General features: G+C 40.2%; 1 protein-coding gene across 3 annotated transcripts in view; it reads right to left on the reverse strand.

Annotated features, from left to right (window-relative positions):
* The window catches only part of ATL2 (atlastin GTPase 2), a 42,425-nt gene that overhangs the window by 10,164 nt on the left and 4,914 nt on the right, over positions 1-27,347 (reverse strand). For all 3 annotated transcript variants that reach the window (XM_074150108.1, XM_074150109.1, XM_074150107.1), the window contains exons 2-9: positions 12,479-12,759; positions 7,485-7,619; positions 5,922-6,026; positions 4,732-4,782; positions 2,537-2,593; positions 1,635-1,727; positions 1,207-1,345; positions 262-389 (exon numbers count right to left, since the gene is read on the reverse strand). In XM_074150108.1, the coding sequence (XP_074006209.1) occupies positions 262-389; positions 1,207-1,345; positions 1,635-1,727; positions 2,537-2,593; positions 4,732-4,782; positions 5,922-6,026; positions 7,485-7,619; positions 12,479-12,759 (989 nt within the window). The remainder of the gene's footprint in view (positions 1-261; positions 390-1,206; positions 1,346-1,634; positions 1,728-2,536; positions 2,594-4,731; positions 4,783-5,921; positions 6,027-7,484; positions 7,620-12,478; positions 12,760-27,347) is intronic.

Below are 27,347 nucleotides of genomic sequence, written 5' to 3' on the forward strand. Positions count from 1 at the left end.
AGCTTGAAATATTTCAGTGTATTTACAAAGAAAAAAACCAAAATACAATAGAGTTTTGCCAATAGTAGCTTGCTAAGAGCTATACTGTTAGGAACTTGTGTGCCAGATCTGGAAAGTCAGAGTCATGAAATGAAAATAAAAAGTGAGCTGATCAGTGAGTGTCAGCCTAGATATTTTATCTTCTTTGGGAACAACATGCCCTAAAATTAGAATACTTTCTTTTAAGCCATTAACAGAAATAATTAGTGTGAGTTTGCTTACCTTGAAGTATTCTACAAGATCTCTACAGGTCACCTTGGATCCACTAATCTCTTTTTCTACCAAGTTTTCAGGGGCAAGCAGTAGTGGCACCAAATTCCGCAGTTCTTTCTTAAAATCCTCATCTATATCTAGTAAAATTCAAACAATTTCAGAGAAAGAGAGTAGTTAGTTTTCTTTTCTATCTTACATTTCTTAAGGGAACACTGATAACCCATGACCTTTCAAAACCCTTCATAACTCTTGACTGCATTTTTAAGATAAAGGCTTAAATACATAGTGTAGCTTTAGTAAGTTCTGCCTACTCTTTAAGCTAAGCTTCAGACTGAGAACAAGGTTCCATATCGTAATATTTGAAGTGCATTTCCCCAACTACACCAACATCCCACAGGTCTGTGCCCTCTGCCCAGAAGTGGTTGGCATCCCACTATCACAAACCCACTTTTTTTTAGCCTTTGACATTCCCTCTGTTGGGGGGGACAAGCAGCAATTGGAGGAATCCTGACTGCCTCTCATTCTGCAATTGCAGAAGCCTACAGCTTTTATTTTGAAGTCATTCTAGTTCTGACATTTGGTTTAGCAAGTTCTTAGAGAAAAGCCTTGTAATTTTAAGAAAGTAAAGTCTTCAATTTTGTGAATTCTCCCCTCTGAAATCCTTACTTACCTTTAGAATCCTTATTTAATGACCTTTAGGTATGTCTCAAGTTATTACAATCAACAGCTAGACACAAAGATATCCATTCCCTCTGCCTGCTTAACTCCTCTATACCTTTAAGCCACTGAAAAAAACACAATGCACATTTCCGGATTCCATAGTTTCACCTTTTAGCCTTACATTTTTCCAACCAAACATTTCAATAGCCAATCATTTCAGTGTTTAATTTCCATTATAAAAGAAAATAAACTCAGAGATCTGAATCAAGAAACACACAATGGAAAGCTTCCTACCATTCAACCTCCCATCAAAATTTGGATTTGTTGCAACTTTAAGACCAGGGTGGGGCAACAGGAAACAGCCAAGATTACTGAAACAGGAGTGAATATGCTTCCTTACATTCTGTAGCTCTTCATGTTGGTTTTGCTTTACCTGAAGATAAAAAAAAAAAAAGTAAGTGAGAGCTGCTAATAGTTTTGCAGTATTGCAATTAAGATTAAATATCAGCTTAAAAGCAGTAAGAGTATGAAAGTGTGTTTGAGCTTTCATTCCTGAAACTAAAAACATCAAGTTCTAAATCCCGGAAAACCCCACATGAGTGGGGAACATCACAAATGTGGGTTTTTTAGCAGAAAGACGTAGCTCATTGTGCATCATTATGTTGATAGTAAGTTGTCACTTAAGTTAGAAGACCACACTAGGACTACTGGAGATAACTTACCTGTAATCTTTTCTCTAGGAACTTTTTTCCTCCTTCCAAGCCATATGCATGTTCATAAGGATAACTCCAATCTCTAATTAAGAACATTAGTGTCTGTAACAGGGAGAACAACAGCAGTGAATGGTTTGCATCATTCCTAAGGTCAAAAAAATAATCATGTGTGATTGAGGTTAAGTAAAAAAAAAAATCTAATAAGCTTGGCTGCTCTAAATGAAGTAGCCATGTAGTTTTGTGGGATGTTTGCTTGTTAAAAAAAAAAACAAACAAAACAAACAAAACCCAAAAACCACACAACCAATGAAACCCTCACTCCTTATCTGAAAGGAAGTATCCAAGTGTCTGAAAAAGACAGCTTCCCTGTTCCATGGGTCTGCCTTTTGCTTTCCCATAGGGATTACAAACCTTGACATTACTCTTATATCAGATGAGGTGTTGCCTGGGCCAATCACAAGAACATCGGGAACTCACACTTGGCTGAATGTTCTAGAGACACAAGAGTCTTAAAACTCACCACTAACAACAGTCAACTCAATGCTATTTCTTAGAGGCTTCATGACCTTTACTCAAAATCACGTACCACCAACTGTACCACGTACCACCAACTGTTGAGTAAGAAGGCAGCATGAAACTTTTCTCCTTAATGTCTCCACATCACTTGACACTTTCATTCCTTTTATACCTTATAACTCAGGCACAAAGCTATACTTGCCCAAAATGTGATCCTCCTCAGCATTTTTCCACTGTGTTTTTGCCAAGAAATGTGGTGACAGGGAAGGAAAAAAAAAATCACTCTTGTAAAGAACAAGCTAGCTTCAGCCCAACTCATTTCTCTTCATAAATTATCCTGAGCTCATTTTTCTACACATTCAATTGCTTAAGATCCATTTAACATATATAGTTACCTGAAATGGCTTTTGGTAAATTTCTTCCATAGCTAGTCTTCCATATTCTGTAAACAACTGATAGAAAGAAGAGTGTAAGAGTGCCACAAATAAACCACATTTTTCTACTCTAAAACATTTTATTATGTCACTAGAAAATAAAGCATTCTAGCTTAAATCCTATTATGGGCTGAAAATGGCAAATACACCTCAGGAACAAGTACATTTATGCTCAGTAAAATTCAGGAAGGAGATATGATTTCCATTGGTTTCATAGTGTCATTCCATAACTGTCAACGCACCACAGTTCTAAGTGGGTGGCCTGCGGGCTATTCTCAGAGGAAAGCTGGCTGCATCTCTCAGCAAGCCAGTTTCCAACACTTGTTTCCTAGGCTAAGCAGGTAAGCCTGTCTAACGTTTGCCCCTTACTTCCCACAAAAGATTTATTCCTGGAAATCTCAAGGAACTTGGCTAGAGCTAATGTACCAGACATTTAAATACAAGTCAAGTTCAGCAGCTTCCCAAATCTGTAGTTCGTCCTGTGACCTTAATGGATAATTGTTCTTCCTTCTAGTATAAAGGCAAGTGTCAGCTGCCTTCCCCACGTTGCTTTCACCATCTTTAACTCCACCAGCATTCTTCACTGGACTGAGCGGGCCAGATGACCCACAAGAACATGAATTATGGACTATGCTGGCTGTTTCAGCAGAGGTCAACACCATCAGGTGTTGATCCACGCTAGCCCCCTTATGGATCTTGGAGGCTGAGACGAAGGAAGCGCACCGGTATCCTCTAATACCAGGCAACTGTTCTTCTGCATTAAAACTACCTCCTGCAACAGCTCAGATAAGTTTCATGGCCAAAAGGACAGTTCCCCCTCTGTTGACCACAAGAGCATCTGAGAACTTACAAGATTAAATTAACACAAATTAACTTCCAAGCCCTTGTCAACCTGAACAAAAGCAGCTCTGAAGTGGCCAAGCACTCACATGAAACTGGCTCCTTTGACCCTAACTCCCTATCCCATTCACTTCCCTACACGGAAAAAGTAGCCAGAGACTAATAGTATTTCAGAATAACAGAAATTCAAAATTTCCTTCCCTCAGCTCATGATTCCTTGCCCCAACTTTAAATGCATGGATGTCCCCCACACACTGCTTAATATTCATCACTCTTCTCTTCCTTTCCCTCCCTCAAATCTCCCCCCTCCAGTATCCAGAAAGGGATTTCTCTATTCAGATTGCACTGAGGCTGTCAAAGGACCAAAGGCCATAAGGATAAGCCTGGCTTTCATACAATTAAGGGTTTTTTTGTTTGCGGTGCTTGGTTAGGCTTTTCAGAGGGGGGAGGAGGGGCGGGGTGTTGGCACATTGATACAACTCCGGTAACTGAGAACAGCATCACAAGACTATGTTTAGTTAGTGCTCTTCTACTTCCAGTACTGGCAGCCAGTCTTTTGCAGCACTGACCAAGACACAAGTCCTTTCAATCAGAAGACACATAAAACGGTTTTAAGCTGTGACAAGGTCATGGCCTGACCACAGGCTGGCATTTGTTAATACACAAGTTAGCCTTTAAAGCTACAGGTTTTAAGTTAAGTAGATAAGGTTCTTGCACCTTTCACACGAAGCCAGAATGCAGTGGCCTTTGACCACAATGTTCCATTAGATGATGAAAACCCCACAGTAAAGAGAGGACAACTCTTTCCTGCTTTTGTTTCTAAGCAGAAATAAAAATCTGTAGAAGTTTCTCAGTTGAAAAACTAGAGAACGCATCTAGGTAGAAGATACTCTGACCCTGACCCAACCTCCCACATTTATTTAGAAAGTAGATATGAAATACCACCCATTTTCCCATTTCACGGAAAAAGGAGAAACACTGGAATTTTCTCATTAAGTATATCCATAAATCATTTCCTTTCTCATCTTTTTGGGAGTTTCTGTTCTCTATATGGTAAGTTCCGAGTGTAAAAAGACAAGACTTAGCCAGATTAGAAGCCTGTACTATTTTGGCACAGCAGCAGCATCACAGCATAGTGGAGTTAATGCAAATGATGTTATAGGCAGTACTAGTTTTAGCATCAGGTCAGCTTCAGTGTTTTATATGAAGTAGCAAGCAGCTCCCAAATCACAGTTACAGTAGTAGTAACAACAATTCAAGAACAATGTCAAGACTATCAGTTCAGAAGTAGCTTAACAAATTCAGCATATTCTTACCTGCAAATGTTGAAGGTCATCTTCCTGAATATTCTGAGACAAGTTGTATACCTGCAAGAGACAATAGAAGAATTACAATGTAACAGGAAACCATTCTCTTACATTCGTGTAGTCTCTTTTGGATATTTTGAGTGTTTTTACTCCCTCCAGAAAAGCCAAACTACCTGAAAGTCAGCAACTAGAAAGGTGTCACAGAACGCATCTCAAACAAAAGTCACTTCCTTAGACAAAGTGCTAGGGACAAAGCCACTACTGACTACCCCAATTCTTCTTAAAAGAGCTTCTTTCCAAGGAAGCAAGCCATAAAAGAATCAGAGAAGACTGCTGAATGCTTCAAATCACCACACAGGTGTGAGACAGGAGGACTGAGAAGGGTACATCTGTTTGCCATTCTCAAGTCCAAATGCTCTAGGATTCAGTGGTCCAGCAGCTGCATCTCCGACACAGAAATGACTGGGTAGTTAGTTCACCAGTTGGTTTTTTTTGCTTTCAAATCTTCTCAGAGAAACCTGATTTTATCCAGGGAGCACATGATTATTTCGATAACACAAATACTGAACAGCAGTAAACTCAAAAAAGCATCAATAACGTACAACTTATCTTAACCATGGGAACAAAACAAGCAAAAAAGTCAAACCAACCAACCCACCCACCCAAAACAACCCCACAGGGCAGAAGTAGTGTTCTACATACTCCTGTTACTTTCATGTCATGAAATGTCTGAAGGTCATTTATCATCCCTCAAAAACCTGCTCACTTTTGGCACATTTAAGGCACCGGCTTAAAAGTAGTTTTGGGCATAGCTCAAGAGAACTGTCAGAAGTTTAACAGTAGCAGCAATTATAAGTTTAGCTGATCACAATGTAATTACCCTGAACTGTATCTAAAGTCTTAAAAAAGATTCTGTGACGCCTCTTTACAGAAGCAGTTGCTACCTTGATGTCTTTTTTTGGGATTTCCCATTTCCATCAGCAATTTAACTCAGCTTAGCCTTAGATAACCATGATTCCTCAGAGAAACTTACATAGTAAACTACACTGAAAATAAGACATTAAGTATGAAAGCTTAAATGATAGTTGGAGGAAAATATGCAGGTGAACTTTCAAAGCCTGGCTAGAGAGATATTCTTTGCATGTTCAGGACAGAGGATTCCTATAGTTGCCACTATTTGCCAGCACAGGTATTCTCACCTGGACAGAGCTCGTCATGGTGCTCAGAGCAAAAACCGTTGCACAGTCTTTGATAGTGGATTGGCTATCAAAGGCACCTTGGGTATCCATGAGTAGTACAGCAACCTAGAAAGTTTTAAAGAGCAGCAGCAGTTAATCAAATTGTTAACACCTTCAAACTCCAGGCCATTGGGATAAATTCTATTTCAAGTAGAGCAAGTCTTTGCCCCCGTATCTAAACCTCAGTCAACTCTCTGCACGCGTGCCTATACACATCTACAGCTGAGTAAGCAACAACTTTAGGGCCAGATCATCAGCCTCAAGTTCTTGGCCTTGCTACACTATTTACCCTCTCCCACAGAAATAGCCTCCTTCAGCCCAGTAGGGGTACAGTGCAGAGTAACAGACAGCTCTCATCCACTGGAAGAGCTTCAGTCTCAGCTGATAATCCAGCACAGTTCATTAGAGCTAAGAGCAAGAAGGTTACTTTTAAAAATATATCTATCTATCTATCTAAAAATAATCATTTTCAGAAGAAAACAAGATAATTGATACTGGATCTGTATGCTGGAATAACAAGAAATGAAGTGATCTTAACGATAAAGGCTAATCTGTCCAATTCCCATGTCTTTGGGATCTACAACAATTCCTTTCTCTTTCAGTTAGAGATGACTGATAAGCAAGAACAAGTGAGTGATTTGTCCCCAGATACAAATAGATCCTCACAATGTCGCTGGTTTTTAGCCAGAGAACTCCTTGGTTAGCTACAAAATTTGATAAAAATTCCAGCCCTAAGTCACTAACTGTTTAAGATTGGTGTTCCATATTAATTGGCCATCAGATGTTTCCGTTACAAAAGCAAAGAGTATGAAAGCTAAATAACCAAGAGATTATGGTTCAGGAGAACATGAATAGCTCAAAATACACCACCAGTATTGTGGAGTAAATATTTATTAACAACATTAACACTTTGTTTCAGCATGAAGATAAACACCCACAACCAAACTTTGCAGTTAAACTGACTTAGAGTTAAAAAAGATGCATCAGCTTTGATTAGAATAGTTAGTGCCTTTTATCCCACTGTTAGACTTTTTTTTTTTTTCTAACAGACTACCTATTAAGCTATATGGAAGGACAACTTCAGACACTGAAGCTGTTCCCAGTACTTATATCCATGCATTGTGTTTCACTAGAACACAGCTACAAGCTAGAACACATTCTGACCTCTCAAAAAAGTATTTGTTACAGAGCTGTTCTTATCACAGCCTTTGTCTGTATATGGTGTTTATAGCCATTACAGTTCTACAACATCCACAGGATAACCCATCAGCCTGGACACAGCAGACTTTGCCATAACAAGGTACTCTCAGAATGGGATTATTGCTGGAGATTGAATCTTACAATCCAGCAGGAAAATTCATACTTGCACTGATAGAATGTTTCCAAATATATTATGCAGCTACGTTTGCAGAATGCAAAGGAAAGCAACTGATGTTTGAACTGCCTCCATGAAACCCATTGCATTAAAGGTATGCACACAGAGGCAAAAATCCTTACATACGCCTATTGAAATCAAGCACTTACCTTCGTTCCATTGGGTTTATCAATTACAAACACTTCACTCCAAATCTGAATGCCAGTGGTCTCCCGTTCACATCCACCTCTCCATGTAAAACCTGTCAATGGCTCAGTGTTTCCACCTATCCAGCATGGAGAGGTCTACAAAACAAAAGGAAAAAACTTATTTAAACCCAAGGAAGAGATTATTTTTTTTTTAAACATGCTATGTTTTAGCAGACATCCACACTCATTTCCCTCAGAGCTAATTGACAACATACACAAAGTATTAAAACACAATGCCACTCTGCTGCATTTCAAGGATCATCCACAATGAAACTTTGTTTGAGTCTACTGGATTTCAGTGATTGCCCAACTCTTCAGCCACTGAAGAGTGTATGTGTGCAGCAATTCAAGTCTTAAGCACCCAGAGCTAATGAGAACAGTTCAGTTTTCTCTACTGATTCCACTTTACACTCATGCTCTTCTCACACAGTTGAGAACTCAAACAGTTGTAAACGGTATGTATTTTAACTACAGGAACAGCTAAACCTCTGCAAGGAACAAAAAAAACCCTGCTCTCGACTTAATCCTCTTCCTTCCTCCTCACAAACAAGTCAGCTGCTGAAACTAGCTAAGCAGCTAAATCCCTGCACTGACAGAGGCCAGCACAAGACTCCCAATGCTAGCTTGCAGAAGCCAAAGAGAACAGGCAAGGACCAGAAGGATCTACAATCTATACTTTTCACAGTTAGGAAAAAGGATTTTGTAAGTGATTAGCATTCAAGAGAAAAGGTAACACTGCGAGTTTGATACATGTCAATCAACCCATTCATATTAAAATTTTATGGGCACATTGCCCACTTTGGTAAAGGCTATCAGAGAGTCAAGTGCAGTTTGCAGCTAACATTTCTGGCCAATGGTACTGTAACAAGGTCTCCCATCCCCAAGGACTGGCTCATGGACATGCTCATGAAGCAGTAGCTCATGCAGAAGAATCCAGCCATCATACGAGCACATTTAACCCAGAAATGTAGTTTATGTACTGGGCAAGTAAGGAGCATGAACAGGTACCCTAAGGAAGTTTCACTGTGCTAGGTTTATATACGCTGAAATCCTCCAAGAGAGAAGTGGTAGGCAGACAAGAGTTTAACTGATGAGGAGGCTTAGAGAAAAACCGTTTGTTACACAGGCTAGAACACAGCATGCTGACAGAACAGGAAGAGAGATTTAATAAATTTGCCTCTGACTGCCCAGAGAAGATCACCAGCCAGGAAAGTGTGCTCTTTGAGAAGGTCAAAGGGGAGACTCCTCAGTTCACTAGGCTATGGTCTCTACCTTGCTGACTCTGCACTGGCAGTCTTCAGGAAAGAGCTCAAGACACATCTCTTCACATCTCAGAAAAGATCATGAGCACCCAGGGGCTGTACATAATAGAAATACTTTCTACAACTAAGCGGAACTGCTTATTTCTAAAGGAGGATGGGAAAAAAAACCAACCCACCCTGCAGACATTCCTCATGCCTAGCAGCACAGAGCAAACCATACTAAGAGGGAGTGGCAATCAAGAACTCTGCACCAGCATTCTTCCAAATGCTATGGGCACACCATTCAGCTTTGCTATTTGGATCAGACATGGCAAAAGCAAATGAGATGAGTAGATACAAATTCAGAAAGTGCACACAGGTATCCAAATAAAGAGAAACACAGCTCTTTACAGGTAGACTGTCAGGGGGGGTCCCCTCTTTTTTATTTTTTTTTTATTTTGTTTTGGGGTTTTTTGGGTTTTTTTTTTTTTTTGTCATGCACATACACCTCTACCACACAGACTAAGCAGAGTCTGCACAGCTTTCCCCTACAGGTTTTTATCCCAGAAGATGCTTATGCATCCACTGGCCACTCTAGAAATGAAACCTCCAGGCCTTCTTTAGGCTTCACTACACTCCAGGATACAGTTTTGCAATCCTGAGTCCTATTTCACAGGCACATATCAATGGACTGTAGCTTTTCACTTTTTCAAAAGAATCTGTTACATTATTCAAAAATTTGTTCCATTTTTCATTTATACAAGGATACTTTTTCCTAGTTTGGTCCAGAAATTATCTTTATTTGTAGCAATTCAGACCAAAACTACACCAATCCTTTGACAAGTCCCTCAATGAGCACTAGGTATTACCACATTTGATTTCATATGTGATTCGTGTCACAGGAGACTTTGGTGTCTTAGCAGGCACAACTTCAGCTGAAGCTGCTTCATCTTGTGGATGATGCACTTAAGCCTGTCTCTGACTGACCTTTATATCAGTTTGAAGAACTCCTAGCTTGTTACCTCCGTCTTTCCTCAGTTAACTCAGTATTTTAACAGTCTGCATCCATCAAGCTGGCTGGAAAGATACTCAAGAGATGGGAGGAGGAAAAAAAGACTTTGTTCCTATGTGAAATCAAGCTAGAAGTTGCACTACAATTTTCTATCAGTCACCTACAAGATAACCTCTCTAAATATATTCCACAGTAAGGAAAGGACCAATGCAGCTTTATTTGCTTAGTGCCATTAGAACACAGTGCACCTTACCAATTAATACAAGTAAGAACCTCATACACCTGTAAAAAAAGCTTTTAAATCTAAATTTACTAACACTACTGCACCCAACTCTTAATAAGGCTAAAACTGCAAGAAAGATCACGGGATCCTTGCAGCAGCTTGCCAAGTATACAACTGCTGCTGTTTTATTGAAATGGAACATTATTCTGTTCCGTTTCAAATGAGCAATCATCACACAGAGTATCAGTGCTTGAAATGAGATGCCTACCTCTCTGAAGTTAGGGACCAATCCCAGCCATGCCAAAATCCTACCTGGGACTTCAACAGGCACAGATGAGACTTTTAGAATGGTAACTTTTCACATGACCTCCAGCTCTTGGTTTAAGACAAAAAAATGGGATCATGAAGTATCCTGGCAAGTTTTTCATCATGCATGTTAATATCCACGGGGAAGGATGTCCCAAAATTGCTTGATTAGTGTACAAACTGAATGTAGATGCTTTAGCACTTCATGCAGGATCCAGTATTGAGTTCACAGAAAATACAGAATCGCAATTAAGCCTGACTGAAAATGGAATGATCAGACAAAAGAGTACTACTATAAAACTATACCAAGGCCTCCCCTCCTAGACTGAAATTTGCCTAAGCATAGAGGATACCATTTGACTTGATACAATTCAGCAGTGCTCAAAAGAAGAGGTGTTGGACTTATCTTCTCTCATCCCCAACTCCCATCAATCAGTTTGCAACAGCTCTGATGCTTGTCAAACTCTTTTCCTAAGCCAGTTTACGTCACTGAGCTGGCAGGAAAACAGTTTGGCAAAGTGAAGTGTCTTCTGAGGCATCAATAAGTTGGATCAGCTCAGCTAAAGGCCTGCAAGCATTACAGCTTCAGAATGCAAATACCTGGCCAGGAGGAGGACCTCTCTGCTTTGGGTAAGAGATAGTTGTGACAGTAGATGGCCAAGTTTGCCTCCATCTTCAGGTTAAATGAAACAAATAGTATTTTGAAAGACACCAATATAAAAACTGAAAAAAGTGATTGTACAATAAGGGCAACAGAGAGGCATCATACTAAACAAGGCTGAAACAGCGTTTCAATCCATTTTGCTTTATGAACTTTTGTTTTATTTCACAATCTGCAAGTTAGAGTATTTGCTTAAAATTGTTTCTATTTTTGGAAGGAACTAGCACTACCTCTACCCAGCCACCATCCAACTCAGATTGCTATACTTCCTGGGAGTTTGGTTTTTTGTTTGTTTGGGTTTTTTTTTATTTTGTTTTGCTTTTAATATAAACAGGACACAAGAGGGTTTATACACACACACAAAATGCCATCCACTGAACAGCTCTACCAATGAAATTTTTATTTCTATTTTTTTAAATATTTCTTTCTCCCTAGGTTAAAAGAGCCTTAAGAAGTTGGAGCACCAGCTTGCTACTCTGTATTCCTCCTACCATGTCCTCAGTGTCTTTCTTACAGAGCTCTTGGCAAATCAGTGAGAGGAATTCAATAGCAGGCGCTACTGTGAACGAGAGAAAGGAAGTCTTCATCTGCCAACTACCAGAAGCTTCTTTGCAATATTCCCATACTTCCCATAACTGCAGGTTTCATCTTGATTTCTCCTCAAGTCAGCTAGCACAAAGGTAATACAGATGCAGTCACAGTTAGTTTCTGCTACCATGAATTCCAATCCCAAAGAACAGTGACCAAAAAAATTAATCTATTCTGGTTTTTTTGTTTGGGTTTGTTTGTTGGTTTTTAAGATCTTCAAAAAGCAACAAAACACTGAATTGTCAATATTCACTCTGCAGATTAAAAGAAACACACCACAACCTGTGATAGGCAGATGTGTATGTTCACAGGAGGCCATACCCCATCTTCTCCATGTCAGCCAAAAGTTCAAAATATAGTAGACACAAAACAACACCAGCCAAAAACTAAGAAAAGAAATTAAATTTCAGATCAGGCATTCATTAACCAAGGACTGAAAAGAATTTTAGAAGTTCCTGGATTATGTTCAGAGACACATTCCAAGCAGCAAATAGGAAACCCTTTTGCCATACCTCAGATTTAAGCAGATTTAGTCCTCCAATAGCTACCTGATAAGACTCTTTTTGCAGCAATGGGTAAGCTAGTTCTACAATATGATTTCAGAACATCAAGTCAAAGCAAGATTCCTCCAAACCACCACTTAGATGAGCCCTTCCCCAAAGCTCCCTCATTCAATCTCTTCTCATGCCCACTTACATTGGTACACTGGTAAGTTGCCTTGGTAACTGCAGGAAAATGTATATTGAAAGACTGTCACTTAAACACGCTTCTTCACAGAGCAGAAACAGAGCAGCTGGCTTCCCCACCCCCCAACAAGTAAGAAGAGTTTGACCTGTAATATTTGTGCTCAAGTCAAAAATACAAACATAGATGACTAAAATACCAAACTATTTTTCTCCTGCAGGGAAAATCCAAATTACTCACCCTGTTATACATGTATCTAAGCATGAAGTCCAGCAGAAAAGATTTTCCTTTGCGGAAAGCTCCTGCTACAGACACAACTACTATGTTAAGATCTTTGATGTGTTCCTGAAGCAAGATTTTTTCTAATGCTTCTTCGTCTAATTCAAAGTTATGGTCATCTTCATGAGCAAGAACAATCTGTATGGGGCACGGCTTATCCAAATCCACCTCGTCATCTGAGTCTGGCAGGGCATCCGAGTCAGGTAGGGCATCCTCCTCCTCTTCTTCCTCATAATGCTTACCTGCAAATTGACAGGTTACAATACATTAGTAAGTCAGAGCTTATGGCACTAGATATTCCTATGAAGTAAAGCCTTGAGCTGGGCTTTCATTACCAGCAGCAAGGGTGACGTTCTTGGGAATGTACACGTGCAGACAGTGAGATGAAAACAGACAGGGAACTGCTGTTTATCAGCTTTGTGTATAAGTCTACATTTCAGATCTTCAGTATCCTCTGTTTTAAGAAATCACAAAAGAAAACTAGTTTTCCACATCAAAATCCCTTTTAAAGGCTTCTTAAGTATAACTTCCATTAAAAATCAATGACATTTTCTCTCTTATCTGGAACAAATTAGTTTAAAATAAGCTCCAAAAAGGACCAAAAAAGGCCATTTTTAGATGACCGCCACCTTATAAGGGGGGGGCAGGAATCAATGTTTTCCATCAGTTTTGCTTACCAACATGTACAAGTAAGACCACTGATTTAGTATGCAACCCCAGGGGTTGATGACTAAGATGACTAGGACAGATGACAAAATTCCTCTCTTAATTCCACCACATTATTTCAATTCTCAATACGGGCAGACTTCAGAGTGCCTAGTCACTGCCTGCAAGAGGATAAACTCCAGAGCACGTGCAAGGCCTAACACTTCTGGGATAAGAAAAACAGAAAAACCACTGAAGCAGTTCCTGGCTTCATTTTCTTCCCATGACACATTATTAAGCAATATTTAATAAAAGTACCAACTCTTTCAAAAAGAGTTAAGATAATATTTTATACACAATTTAAGAATCAATACCCTTTCAGGACCAACCAGCAGCTGAAAGAACTATAACTCAGATGAGATTTAATTTCCTAATGAATGATAAATTAAGGTAACGTGGCACTTCAGACATACAGCACAATAGTACCGATATCCTATTTTCCTGACTTCCAGAATTACCAGGTCAGAGGCTGAAACAAACTGACCAACCCAAGATGTTCAAGTACGACAACACTGAAGTTTATCCCACAGCAGAAACAAACTGTGTCACTGGCCTGATTCCACTTTTCCTACCAAGCATCTGGAAGCAGTTTTGTCCTTACATACTTGTCTCCAACTCCAGATTTACATTTTGCCATACCCTGTGCACAAATCTGATTGAGGCACCTTCTTAGCAGCTACTTGTCTGGAAAAAAAATCACTGTATGGATTTAAGTACATTGGACTGCTAGTCATGCATTTCCAAGCGCTGCTTTAACAAAGACCAAAAAGTAGCCATCTCCATATACCTGATGCACTGCAGGCAGGCATGTTACCTGGCCTCCACGCTTCCTGTGGAAGGAGCACAGAAGCAGGGTTCTCTTGCAGGATGTGTCATGAGGCACCATGGGACACACCACAGTTTTATTTGTTCATGGCAGACCCTGACAATACCCACAGGACCTGCCAAGTCATTTCTGCCAGACTTTGCATCCTAGATGCCAACCTCAGCAAAAGACTTATGAACAGTGCTCCAACACACTGTTTCATGCATGTAACGAGACATTTGAGTTATGAACTTGAAAAACCGGTAACATGGTGACCCTGGAGTTTTTCCAGCAGCTACCTCTTTAGCTGGTTCTGACAACATTTCACTTCACTGCAAATCAGAGAGGACATTTCCATTTCCAAGCATCAAATCTGTGCTGCCTCAAAGGCCAGTGGAACTAAATCTTAAAAAAAAAAATTGCTCTGAAGGGATTAAGCTAATGTAGTACTTGGTTTGAAAATGAAGTAACTTGAATGCTTAAATCCTAAAGCAGCTAGAACTAAACTCCAATGCTATCCACACAGGTGTGCAAAGCAGCCCCCAGCATCATCCTAACTCAAACTGGTTGACAAAGCAGGCCAAAAAATTGAATTGCGCCAGCAGGCCTGACAACTGGAAGGAGTAACTTCAAAACAAAAAGCTGCCAACAGGACACCAAACTACACAAACTAGATTGATACAACATTGGTCACCACTTCAGAAGGAAAACTTCTCACCTTTGGCCTAGAGCTTTCGCATTCCCAGGAATTAAACAAGCCCTCTTCTTTCGAAAGAGAGTTTACAAAACAGCTTTTGCCCCATACAGATAGCGTCCTTCCTATGCCAGAAAATAGTCCAGGTGAGGTATGAAGATTTTGACTCTCAGAAAGAAAGCCTTCAGCAGCACAGCCCAGAAACATAAAGGGAATAATTCTATTGACAAAAGCATTAAGATTAGACAGCTCCAAGTAAGAGACGCCTGTGTTTTAGCAAACAGATATTCATACAACACATCAAAGCCTCTGCTTCCATGTATTCCCTAGGCAACAAGTTTAACTTGATTACTTAAAACAGCCTTGTATTTTTTTATTTAAATGCATACTTCACTTCAGCTGCAGTAAGGTATCAGTTCTGTAAACTAAGGCAGACTGTAAAATAGTCTGAAGCAACATCTGCAACTTCTCTTCATTCATCTGGAACCTGACATTAACCATCTTTTCCTACCTGGAAGTCATGAGAACCTTAATAGACCTTAAAGCCCAAGCTGTAGCAGCATCCTTCCGGCAGTGCAGAGCACAGCCACCCAAAGCCTCTTCAAGCCAAGAAGCTTTCCGAACAAACAAGTAGAGTGGTCTTTTATCATTAGTTATTTCTAAACAAACAGATTGTCCCTATCACAAGTAGATAGCACTATCAAGAGCTTACACACAATATGCCTGTTAAAAACTCATAACAGTTAATAGTATTAGCAGTATTCTCCACCCCTGGAACTCACTTAGCTCAGAGGGGAGAGAAGATTCATCTTCAGATGTATTCATTTCCTATAGATTTCACTTACCAGGAGAAATTGCAAGATTAAGTCCAGAGCATCAAGTTGGCTTTTTTGTTTGTTTTGGGTTGGTTTATTGGTTTGGGTTTTTTTTTTTTTTTTTTTTTTAAACTAGCCAGCCTCGTATATCTGAAAGCTCCCAACCTATCTCCAGAAAAGATCACCATTGCCATGAATCAAGCACTTCAGAGGGTGTAGAACTATAGTGTTGACAGCTGTGAAGGAAACTTGATCCATCCAGAAGAGCTGGTTTGATAACTTCATGCTCAAGTTAGAGCACACCCTTCCCTTCAAGAGATTTTGAACTAGTTAGCAATTAGCAGGACAGTCATTGCACAAGTTAAGCATGTTAACTGTAGAGCAAGTGCTACTGCTCATCCCAGCAGCATAATCAGCATATGCTAATTTGTCACATGCCCCTAGGCAGATGTCATCTTTTTGGTCCTCTATACTGCCTTCTGGCTGCACTGTTACTCTGGTTAGACACCATCTCTGGCAGCATTGGAGTACTTTAGAAGCCTTTCTTTTTCCTTCACAGTTCTGGCATCCTGGGAAGGATCACATTCCACTTCCAAGAACTACTTTGAGAGCAGTCTCTCAAAATAGTGGTCAGGAGAAGAAGTTCCACTTCGCAGTCCAGTTTTCTGCAAGACCTGCAGAAGCATTGTAGTAAGTTCTGTAAGTAGTTCATAAAATAAGTGTGCTGATAGCACTGTCAAGTCAAGTCAGGCCAGGAGTTAATGAAATCCAGAACATTAATTCAGAGCTCCTTACTTCCCCCTCCCTTTCCTCACCTGCCCCAGCATGGTCATAATGTACTACTTGAAACTCAGAGTTTAAGTGGATTTGTCCTAAAGCCCAGTATAAGGACCACAAACTGCTCTTGGTTCTTGCAGCAGTCCCAGCAAATCAAGTATGGGAATGGATGAGAACTAACTTTAGAAGGTGGCATTCACAGAATGACCATCCCTGCACTGAAGTGGATAGTAATTTGGACCACTGAAGTGGACAGTAGCCAACTGAACAGTAATTTGGACCTATACAGGTCTCCATGACAACACATTCAGTACTGCTACAGAAGCAACCAAAGGACAGACTTGTTGTTTTGGGTTTGTTCGTGGGGGTTTTTTTGTTTATTTTTTTGTTTTGTTTTTTTAATAGTGTCTCAACACTGAGAAATCCAGTTCCGTCCCAGTACCAGGGTTACAGACCCAGTATATCCACGCTCAGAGAGTGGTTGTTTCAAGAGGCACATCTGGTGGCTCCTTGTACTGCATGCAGAACAGCCAGGTAACACTGCCTCCTGCCAGAGTACTAAGGACAAGCTAGTAGATTCATCCAGCTCACTCTCAGGGTTGGTCTCCATGCTGTCAGAAATCCCCACATGCACAAAAGACTGGACCTCAGACTTTCAGTACATACAGAAAAGCTCTCATCTGTCAAACCATACGGCACTAGAGCTTGCAGCGCAGTGCTGCAGGCCCAGGAAGCCACAGCTACATTTTTCTTTCTTTCCCCAAGATGTTCATCTGACCTTTGAAGCTTCTGTACTACTGAACTAGCATACTCCACACTACAGTCATATCTACCACTCTGGGTGGAGCTGATGCAAAAAGATCATCAACTGGACTTGTCCCTGAAGCCTGCCACCCATTCAGGCCTATTCCTAAGGCTGTTTGCTCATCATTCCCTGCTCCATTTTGGCTTCTTCCAACCTGAATCATTCAATTAGAGCACATGAGCTAATGCACAGTTCTGACTAGCCCGGGTCAAACAGGATGGGAGACACAAGAAAAGCAATACTGTACAGCAAGGCACAGAAGCAGACAGGCTTGAATGGAAGCAAATATAGACTAGAGAAGATATTACCACCCAGTTTCCCTACAAGCTCTTCACTCCCTTCAGCAACAACTACAGCAGGACTACTAATGACACTCATCAGCTAAGTATGCAGAACAAGCACCATTTGTTGAAATGCTAAGCCAGATTTTGAGAACAGTAGCTTCTTATTGCACAGGCAATATTTCAACTGAACAAACTCAACTAAATAACCTATTTCTTAAGGTATGAGGTAAAACGAAAAGCTAATTCCTGCTTTCCCCAAGTACACAGCTAGTAGCTGATGACCTATTTGTACCACAGTGTAAGAACATGGGAGTGAGAACAGCCAGCTCAACTTGCATGCTATGAAAATAAGAGACAGCCTGCTTTAAATGCAAGGTGCTTGCTTTAAGGATTTTAACTGAAATATAGTACCAACATAGTTACCTTTAAGTTTAAACCCAAATACAGCTTGAGCTCGTTAAACACATCACTCACATTCTTTCATGGCAAAAAAACCCACAGACTAATTGCTAAACTCAGCTGGTTTTAGATACAGTACAGGTGTTTGATCAACAAGCACTGAATGACAACTAGTAATTGCTTCTCTGGACCGTGGGTTCAACAGACAACTGCACACAGATACAAGCACAATCTTAAAATAAATTTAAATGCCATTTGCTTTTTAGTCACTTAAGACCTGGATTATGAACAAAATCTAAAAAAGTCACTTGCATTAGCGTAGCATTGCGAAGTCTCCATAATATAGGAGTGTCCTTCCATTTGCTCTACCCCAAGGAGTTACAAAGACTCCACTCCATATATCTTCAAGCTGGTAGTCTTAAATATCTTCTTTGTACAGAAACCTGCGCTTTGCTAGACGTCCAACTTTAAATCAAAGCTTCAAGTACCCCTAGATACTTCAGCTCTCAGCATCCCTGAACTCTTTCCTGGTGCTCTACAGACACCACACATTTGTGTCCATACAAAAGCTATCCTAAGTCTCCCCCTCCTAGTTCAATATGGATGCATGATAGGTTTTTTTACACACACCTGAACGGTAAAGCAAGCTAGAGTGGGCTACACTAACCTCAAACCATCTGGCTTGAAATCTTGTTCTACCTCCACGGCCTGAGGGAGTTCACAGCTTGAATCAAAAGCTTAAAATGTTATCACGAAGAAACTGCTGCACCACGTTTAAATGTAATGCATTATCTCAGAGATTCACCTAGGAAATTTTCCTTAGAGAGAAAGGAGACTAACTGCTTAAATGTTTCTTGGTTTGGTGTAGTGAACCAAGGAAAATGTAGGCATGTGTGAATTAAGTTCCAGAGCACAGGAAAAAAAAAAAGTTAACCAAGTCTTATTTGGACAATGTGAAAAATCTGGCACATCTACTGAAAAAAAAATTAAAAAAAAAATATCACTAAAGTCACAAAGTTGTTTTCCCCCTTCTCCAGCAGCCCTGCTCCACACAATAAATTCACCAAGACCCACATGAAAGCTATGGGGCTGCCACAGACCTTAATGCATCACTGCTTTCCTATTGCTGCCTAGCAAATACTGCTAAGTAGCTCATTTTAAGGCCAGAAATAATTAAATGTTTTGAATATTTCAGCTATAAATAGCACTGATGAGCTAAGTTCCAAAGACTTGTTTGGATATCCAATAAGACTGACAGAGGAATAGGGGAGCGGGGAAGACGCATTTAACTCTCTGTTCCTTCAGGGCAATGGGACATTAAGGGACAGATCTAGAACTATTACATAAACTGTGAGCAGAAGACAGAATACCTGAAGCTACAATTCTGCCAGGGAAGGGAAAAAAGAAGATATTCTGATGACCTAGATATCTGTGAAGCACCATAACTTAACAATAGGCCTGTCTACTCTTGAGTGCTTTACATTGCTTCTCTGCTGAATGGGCTGCATGCATTCAGGTTCCATAGCTATGCAACATACTGGTAAGCTAGTATTCTGCCTTCTCCATTTGAGGGAACAGAAAAGCTAGAGGGATATAATGAAGAGGTGCAACAAAAAAGTCAACCCTCAAACTCAGCTGTTTTCACCAAATGCAGACAAGTAAGATAATACCAATAAGCAGAGACTAGACAGAAGCAGCACAAACCCTGACACAGCCTAGTAAGTGGTAAAAAAAAAAAAAAATTACATATATATGTAAAAGGACTGCATTTCTGAAAGTACATCATGAACCTACTCAGACAGACATTTCTCCATAGACACAAGTTAAAACTTGGAGGGTAGGGGTAGTGACAAAGCATGCTTCTCATCCTCCTTCCATTCTGCCTAAAACCCACAGCTATTATTAGCACACTCACTGAAGGACCTAACGGGATCTCTACCCACAGTAAGGTTTACCAGTACTTTTCCAGCCCCCTCAAAGAATGCTGCTTTAGAATACTAAGACTGAGGCAGATGAAACCAGTAAAAAGGCCTCTTCCTCACCTTTTCTCCCCTTTTTTACCCATCCCCTGGGTTCTTAAGGAAGGGAATGAGAATACATCAGATCTGACAGTGCCCTAGTTCACCATGAACTCTGGAAACGGCAAGCAAAAGCTCTCTATGAACACTGCAGGCTAACTGGATCCTTGCAGGCCACAGATTTAAACTAGGCAGACTTCTGCTTGTATTTCAGAGCGATTTTATTTAAGAAGACTTAGTATTTTTTTAACTGGGTTAGGCCATAACTACATTTTAGGTACCTTGTATGTACTCCTCATATCAGCAGCTGAGAATTTAAACAATGATCAGCTAACCCAAACCAAGATTTTGAGCGAGAATTATAGGGAGAAAAGAATAAGGTGAGACATCAACTGCAATTACCCCATGTCTGATCTTTGGATTAGCAGCCAGGATAGGTTTGGGCAGCCAGCTGCATCTGCACAATGCCCATAAAGGAGCTCAGCAGTGAGCAAAGCAAGTGCTCCCTTTTGCTGCCCAGGGAGGTATGCCAAAGGGCCAGGATTCATACTCATTTCCAGGATAAACAAGCTGTCAGTCAGGAACACTAACAGGTTTAAGGAAACAGAACAAGCCAAAGAGGCTTTAATTTTTCCTTTTTGATCAAACCATGCTTCTAACAATCTGAAGCTTCTAAGCAGAAGCTATCTTTTAGCCCAGCCTCCAGTTTACACTCAGCTTCCCACCTCTGTTTAAGTCCCTGCAGCTAAGAGAGCCTCCCATCAAGCTTTTCCAGCACTGAACTCTAATTCTGCCTTAATAAAAAGCTCTACATTTCATTTCAAAGAATAAAGAGCAGTACAGGGAGAGTCTGGGTTTACCTTAAGAAACTGCCTTCCGTATGTGACAGCTAGCAAAACAACACAGTAACTACCTTCAGACACCTTCACCGAGTATTTCAATTCATCCTCCCTCTCCCTTCTCAACTGTTCTTAACCTGGTAGCATCACTAATGCACCCACCAGGGAAAGGGAAGCGTGACAGGAGGAAACACAACATGTGCCAACACAACTTGAACAAAAACAGGAAAAAAAGCCCCACAAGTCACAATTAGGGAGAACTAAAAAAAAAAAAAAAAGTCCCATTCTGCATGCGTTATCTCCACTGGAGGAAGAGATCTTTCTCACACAGCTTTAACCAAAGTAGTTTTCATCACAACCCCTGCTGCTAAGCACATAGAGAAATAAGCCTAGGCTGCCTTTCCCGCAATTAACTGTTATTGCACTTTCCTGCAATTAACTCATAATAATTGATATTATTCAGGCACCGAACCGTGTCAATACACTTCAGAGCCCTGCACCTTCTCTCCACAACTCCCAAGGCTCTGCCAGGCTCTTCCTACACAAAGCCTCTTGCTAAGGCAACAGCTCAAAGTACATTTATTCTGCCAACAGGACAGTGCCAGGAACTGTCTCCTCAAACCTGTTTCAGTAGCACAGCTGAACCTTAACCACCCACTCACACAAGGGCTCACCCATGCTTTCCCATTCCCAGCACCAGGCAGTACCACACTGTCTTTCCTGCTAATTTTGCCACATATCCAACACTACTACTGAGAGTAAAGTAAGCTAAGCAAACCAAGCCAGCAAAAAAAGCTATCCAATACAAACAGCTGTCTACAAACCGCACCACCTTAAGAGTTCAACAAGCATTAGAGCTGAAGACAAACAATGAGCAGAGCTATGGTGCTAGGAAGGGCATCAGACAGCAGGGCAGGGTGGCAGACATAGGGTGGGTTCAGGAGCATTGTTGAACAGTACAGGACTGCTGCCCTCTGTGTTGGCCTAGGTCCAGGCAACAACTTATCTTGAACACACACAAGGTGATGTGTGGTGCACTATACAGCCTCTGAAACAGCTGCACCAGCACAATCTGGGGGGGGCACAAGCTGCTTGACTGGGCACTGGTGCCAAAAGAAAAGATCAGCTTTGTGACTACAACCTAGTTAAGCTGGAAAACTTCTCCAGGCTCTCAGAACTCACAAGTACAGTTAAGAAGAGTGTTCATGTGGAGACTTACTTAGTGATATGTGATAACACTGCAAAGATGGGTAGACAACTGGGCTGTAACTGGATCGGACTGTGTGTTGCCAAGGATTTTTCTAGATCTGAAAGAGTTCAGCTTTAGGCTGGGATAGCCAACATATTTGTTAACCTTCACTTACGGACAAGGTTTCCTTCCTTTGCAAATGGAGGTTAACACTAGTTGCAGTTTTGTCAGCAATACAGGCTAGGATACGTAACCGGTAGGAAGACCTTGAGCTTGGCATAGTCCTTTCCGCACTAGAGGAGCATTCCTTTGGACATTCCTACTGAATATACTGTAGCTAATCTACTAAAGAGTAGATTAGAAGAATTTTGATCTCAAAATCAGTTGTCACAAGGACACTGTAAAACACTTCTTTAGTAGCTCAGTTCCACGTAACAAGCACCTTTGTATCCATTCAAAGGGCTCAAGACTTACCTACTTAACTAAGTTTTAACATCATTCACAATACCTGTTACCACAGAAACCTCAGCCACTCCTAGCAAAACAAGAATCTTAACAACAGAATCATTTTTTGGTTTTTAAAGAGCATTTTCCTGGGACAGCAAATGCTGTTTTTATGTGTACGCTACCAGCTGCTGGCCAGTCAAGCCTAGTGGGGAAAAAGAGAGTAATCCCAGAGGTAAGGCAAGCCACACCATTCTCCTGAAAGGAACAAACGCAGAAGGGGAGCTAGTTACTACTTCTCTTTAAGTCAGGTTTTTGGACTAGTCTGAATACATCTAGCCAATCTAACTGCTTTTCTACAGCAGAGTACACCATACCATATGTTGAGACTACAAATCGTTTAATATCCATCTTTCACTTGGGTGGAAAAGGAAGAGGGAAATACAACTGTCTGAAGACTGTACGGTTAACACCCCCCTCCAACCAACAGTTTAGCCTTTGTAGATCATATTTATTGTCCTCATTCTGTGGATCCATGAAAACTTTCATTACAGTGTATAGAGTACAAACACCGGGGAGAGAAGTCTAGGTTTAGAAGATGAACCCAAACAGAGATAGACAGCAGTGTGATGCTCTTTAAAGCTCACAAAAGCTTAATCTAGTCTGTTCTAGTGCACTGCAAAAGTAAGAAAGTCAACAACAGTTCAGACTACAGAACAGCTCAGTTTGAGATCTGATTAATGAAACAGTGATGTGTCTGCAACTCAAAGTACTTAAACTAACAGTCTATCACACGCCAACTTTCAACCTCTTTAAAATCACCAAATTACATTTTAAGGATCTTCTCAAACAAGCAGGATTCCTCGCAGCATCTGAAGGTTCCACAAGTATTTAATCGTATCTGCTGTCTAAATGCCCATAGCAACCAGTGTGTTTGGTCTTGTATTGAAAAAAAAAAAAAGCTTAATAGTAGAAGTTGCATTTCTTAATGCTCCTACCACCATTATTTTATTCTGAAAGATAAATTTTTTGCCTTTTACATCTCAGAGCATAACATGCAGTAAGTTTTCAGTAGCTACTTATTTCTACAGTACTATTAGCACTAGAAGATATCCCAGTTCTGTGCCTCAAGCCCCAAAAGCATTACTTATTGCACTTTTCCAAACAATTTCTGTAGTAAGAAGTCTAACATACTAGCATTTAGAAAGATTTCCTTTTAAGTTTTTTGTATTGCATTCCCTCCCTCATTCCCATGACAAGCTTAAGACTTTGTTGATCGAAAGTTAAGTGATAATTGCCTCAAGGGAAGCTTTAAGACCATGTTTAGAATTAGACTGCTGTCATTAACAGAAAAAAAAAGTCCTTAGTATTAGTTCAGAATTACAAAGTATTTAAGAAATTATTTCTTTTAAAAGCAAGATGACTTCTTGTTTTAAGAAAGTGATTTGGTTATATCAAGAGACTTAATTTTCTACAGGAGTCATTTTCATTACTATTTATGTCTTAAGCAATACATTGAAGGAAGCCAAACCTCTGCCTCCATGTCTAGCAGTTCAGGTACTTCACGTGACTATTCCTACCCCAAAAATCAGTACTGTGATTACTTCCATATTAGGCAGAGGACTGACAGATCATACCTCTCATTCCCCAATTGTTTAAGGTTCCCTGAGTATATCCCAATACACAAACCAAAACAAATGAACATCCACAAGATCCTTTCTTACATTTACCTGAGGAGCTGAAAATGCAGAAAGGGTTGAGGAGGGGAGGGGAATAAGACACAGCACACAAGTCTACAGGCATCATAGGACTGGGCTTACAGAGACAGTTAAAATAACTGCACTTATTCTTCCACTCAGCAGTACCACCCCGTTTGAGATAAGAGGTAAGAACAACTTCTCCAAGTACACACAACACACAAGAAGTAGTCCTAACACATCTGTACAAGCAGCTGACACATTCTCCAATAGGTTTCTATAATTTTCAATCCAAGTTAAAAAAAAAAAAAGCTCTGTCCTAGAATCATTATACAACACATTGTTCAAAAGACACCTCAAATATTTCACTGAGACCAATAAGAACTTGTAAATTCAACAAGACTATCTCTAAGGCGATAGTGAAAAAAAAATACATATTACGATTTGACATTAACTGCAGACTAGAACCCGATTCTGATCTCACTTGAGCAACAAGTGCATAAGAGCAAATTAAGTTCTACTCTCAAATAACAGTTTACTGGAAATTACATTCCACACTTCGTGTCTGTAATCTGTACATTTCATTAGTTCAAGTCTTCAACGCTGCTGCCTTCCAGGTTTTGGCTGCTGTTCCAGTCTTTTAAGAGAAACCTGCCAAGACTTGCAGTAGCACACAAACCCCACCTTGCCATGCAGGAATCACTGGTATGTAGGGCTGAAAACGCAATCAGTCATTTGCTCATTGTCTGCACTGAAAATAAAGCTGGAAATACATCTAGAAGAAGAAAAAATAAATTAGATGAGACATCTCCTCTTCCAGCAAAAGCATATCAAAATATCCCTCATACCATACACAAGCTGTAAGTAGAGGCCCAGTAACCCAGCTGCAAGCTGAGTCCTTTCCAAAAGGCACTTTGTGTAGTCTTACAGCTTTGACAGTTCTCTTATCTATTCCTCCAGGACACAGAAGAACAGGGCGATTCTTTTAAAAGAAGCTGGTCTTTCATAAACAATTTCTGCAGAAGCCCAAATGGACTTCTCTTTCACATTATATTTTATTTGTTATTAGCCCTGCTTATGAATTCATCAAGCTGGCATCAAACAGGAATTCCGATACCCAGCTTACCTACATTCACTCAGGTAACTTTTGTCAGACTGCCTTGGATGCTGTATGGCCTAGTAATGCCGTCTTTGGTGTCAAACATTCTGCTTTAAGTTTTTCCAACTTTAAAGAGGGGCCAGCTACGAACTACTACTAATGCTACTAATTATAAAGTTAGCATTGCTATTTTTTCTGCTTAGTCAATGGGAAAGGGAGAAAATCCTTAGCTTCACAGATCATACTGAGCACAAAGATCTACCATTCTCACGCTAGGATGAGATACAAATTAGTCTTGTTACCTCAAGGAGTAATGTACCCATGGAGCAGCTGGAATTCTCAGTGATAGACTCCAGGCAAACTAACTATACAGCTTTAGGATATGTAAGCACACGAACAACCTGCCATGGAAGTAATTCATTAAGTGAATTTACCAGCTATGGCACTATAATTGCGCATGTCCAGTCCCTCCCAAATGCAAAGGGGGAGGGTAAGCTCCTTGCTTCGCGGTAGAGTGAGAACTCCAGTTAAACACCAACAGATAGTTACTTGCACCATCTCCCAGTAACTCATTTGTAGAGCTACAGAATACAATGGGTGTTACCTTCAAGTCTTAGCAGATAAATTCAGTCAAGTAAGAATTAACAGTGGGGGAAGAGAGACAGATCTTCAAATTCCTCAGATTTCATTGCAGGTTTCTTACGTGGGCAGAGGATCAACTTCCGAATTTAAATGCCTTCTGAGTTTCTCCAACTTCTATATTGAATGTATTTCAAAAAGCATGCTTAGCAAGCCCATAAAAATCTTGCTTTCCTGGAATTGAACACTACACAAAATAGATTATTTCAGAAAAAAAAGAAAACAAACCCCAGAAGTTAAAGGTCAGACAAGTCACCTACCAGTGATCTCAGAACTTTAGTCCCTATTACGTATTAATTTGCTGATAGAAATGACTTGATTGTAATCTTTGCCCTAACAGACCTCACTAATTTCATATCAGTCATTTCTTTGCAGCTCTCTGAAATTGCACATATCAGTCCGAGCAATGTTTTCACATGTATTTCAAACTTGCTCATCCATTTGTTCTGGTTTCAAATACAAATTCCAACCCCACAAATGTATTCATGTAAATCAACTCCCTACACAGAACTACAACCTCAAAATCAGATATGGGATGAGATAATGTTCTTCATGTCAAGACCAACCTTCCAAAAACAAGGAAAGCTACTTCCATCTTTCCTCCAGGACATCTCAAGAAGTTCAGTTTGCTGAAAGTGTTTTGAGAAAGAGACCCAGTCATTCTTCAGTAAGAGTAAAGTCTTAAGAACCAACATATACAAGTACTTCTGAAAACTTCCAGCTAATTACAGATACAGGCCAACCTATATAGCAGCTTAGAAAATATTTTTGTGCTTTGTTCACCTTAGCTAGTTGAGATTAAAGACAAAACCTTAAAATACTAATGATGAGTACAGTAAGTTTGAGAAGTTAATGCAGGATTTCACAAAAACTGCACTCAAACCGGTAAGTTGAAGATCACATGGTAGGCACAGCATGCAGCAACAGTAAAAACAAGGAAACAATTCAGTCTGATTTTAAAGTTTAAAACTTCCCATTCAAAGACTGCCGTGCCAGAATACCAGAAATCATCCCCAGGACAAAGCCTGTTCATGACTGTAGTGCAGTAACAAAAGCAATTTCAAACTTCACCTTACATAGAAAAGTTGAAATTGAAACTTGGCAGTTTTCCTTATGAATGTTCTTGGAACAGTTAGAAACTTTTACAGACTGAGGTAAGATGTACAACAGTATACTAACAACAGGCAAAAAGTTCAAACTAGTTTTATCATAGTGCTGAAGTGAAACCTGTGATCCAGCTTATGCTGGAGACTAAAATCCCCAAAGTTCACTATCAAAACAAGAATGCAGCATTTAATTTACCTGCATTGCCATCCGCTTCTGTTTTTGCAGTTGGGCAAAACTCAAAGTCAGAGAGGATGTGATACTACCATTAGGAGATAAGTGCTCTTCTATTATATTGGAGAAAAATCCCCAGCCCTCTTCCCCTCCAACAGACTCATTCTTATCCAGTCTAGGCAGCTTGAGGTAGTGTCCCTATTCTTATTAGGAAAAGATGAGAAAACTCATCTACCACAGTACCTTGCTCCAGTCAGTGGGACTTTATTAATATAGGCAGTGAGTAAACATCAGCCACTGATATTTAACCAAAACACAGCGTCTGCAGTTGACACAAGGTACC

This window comes from Numenius arquata, chromosome 7 (genome assembly GCF_964106895.1).
Source record: "Numenius arquata chromosome 7, bNumArq3.hap1.1, whole genome shotgun sequence".
In the NCBI taxonomy this organism is placed as follows: Eukaryota; Metazoa; Chordata; class Aves; order Charadriiformes; family Scolopacidae; genus Numenius; species Numenius arquata.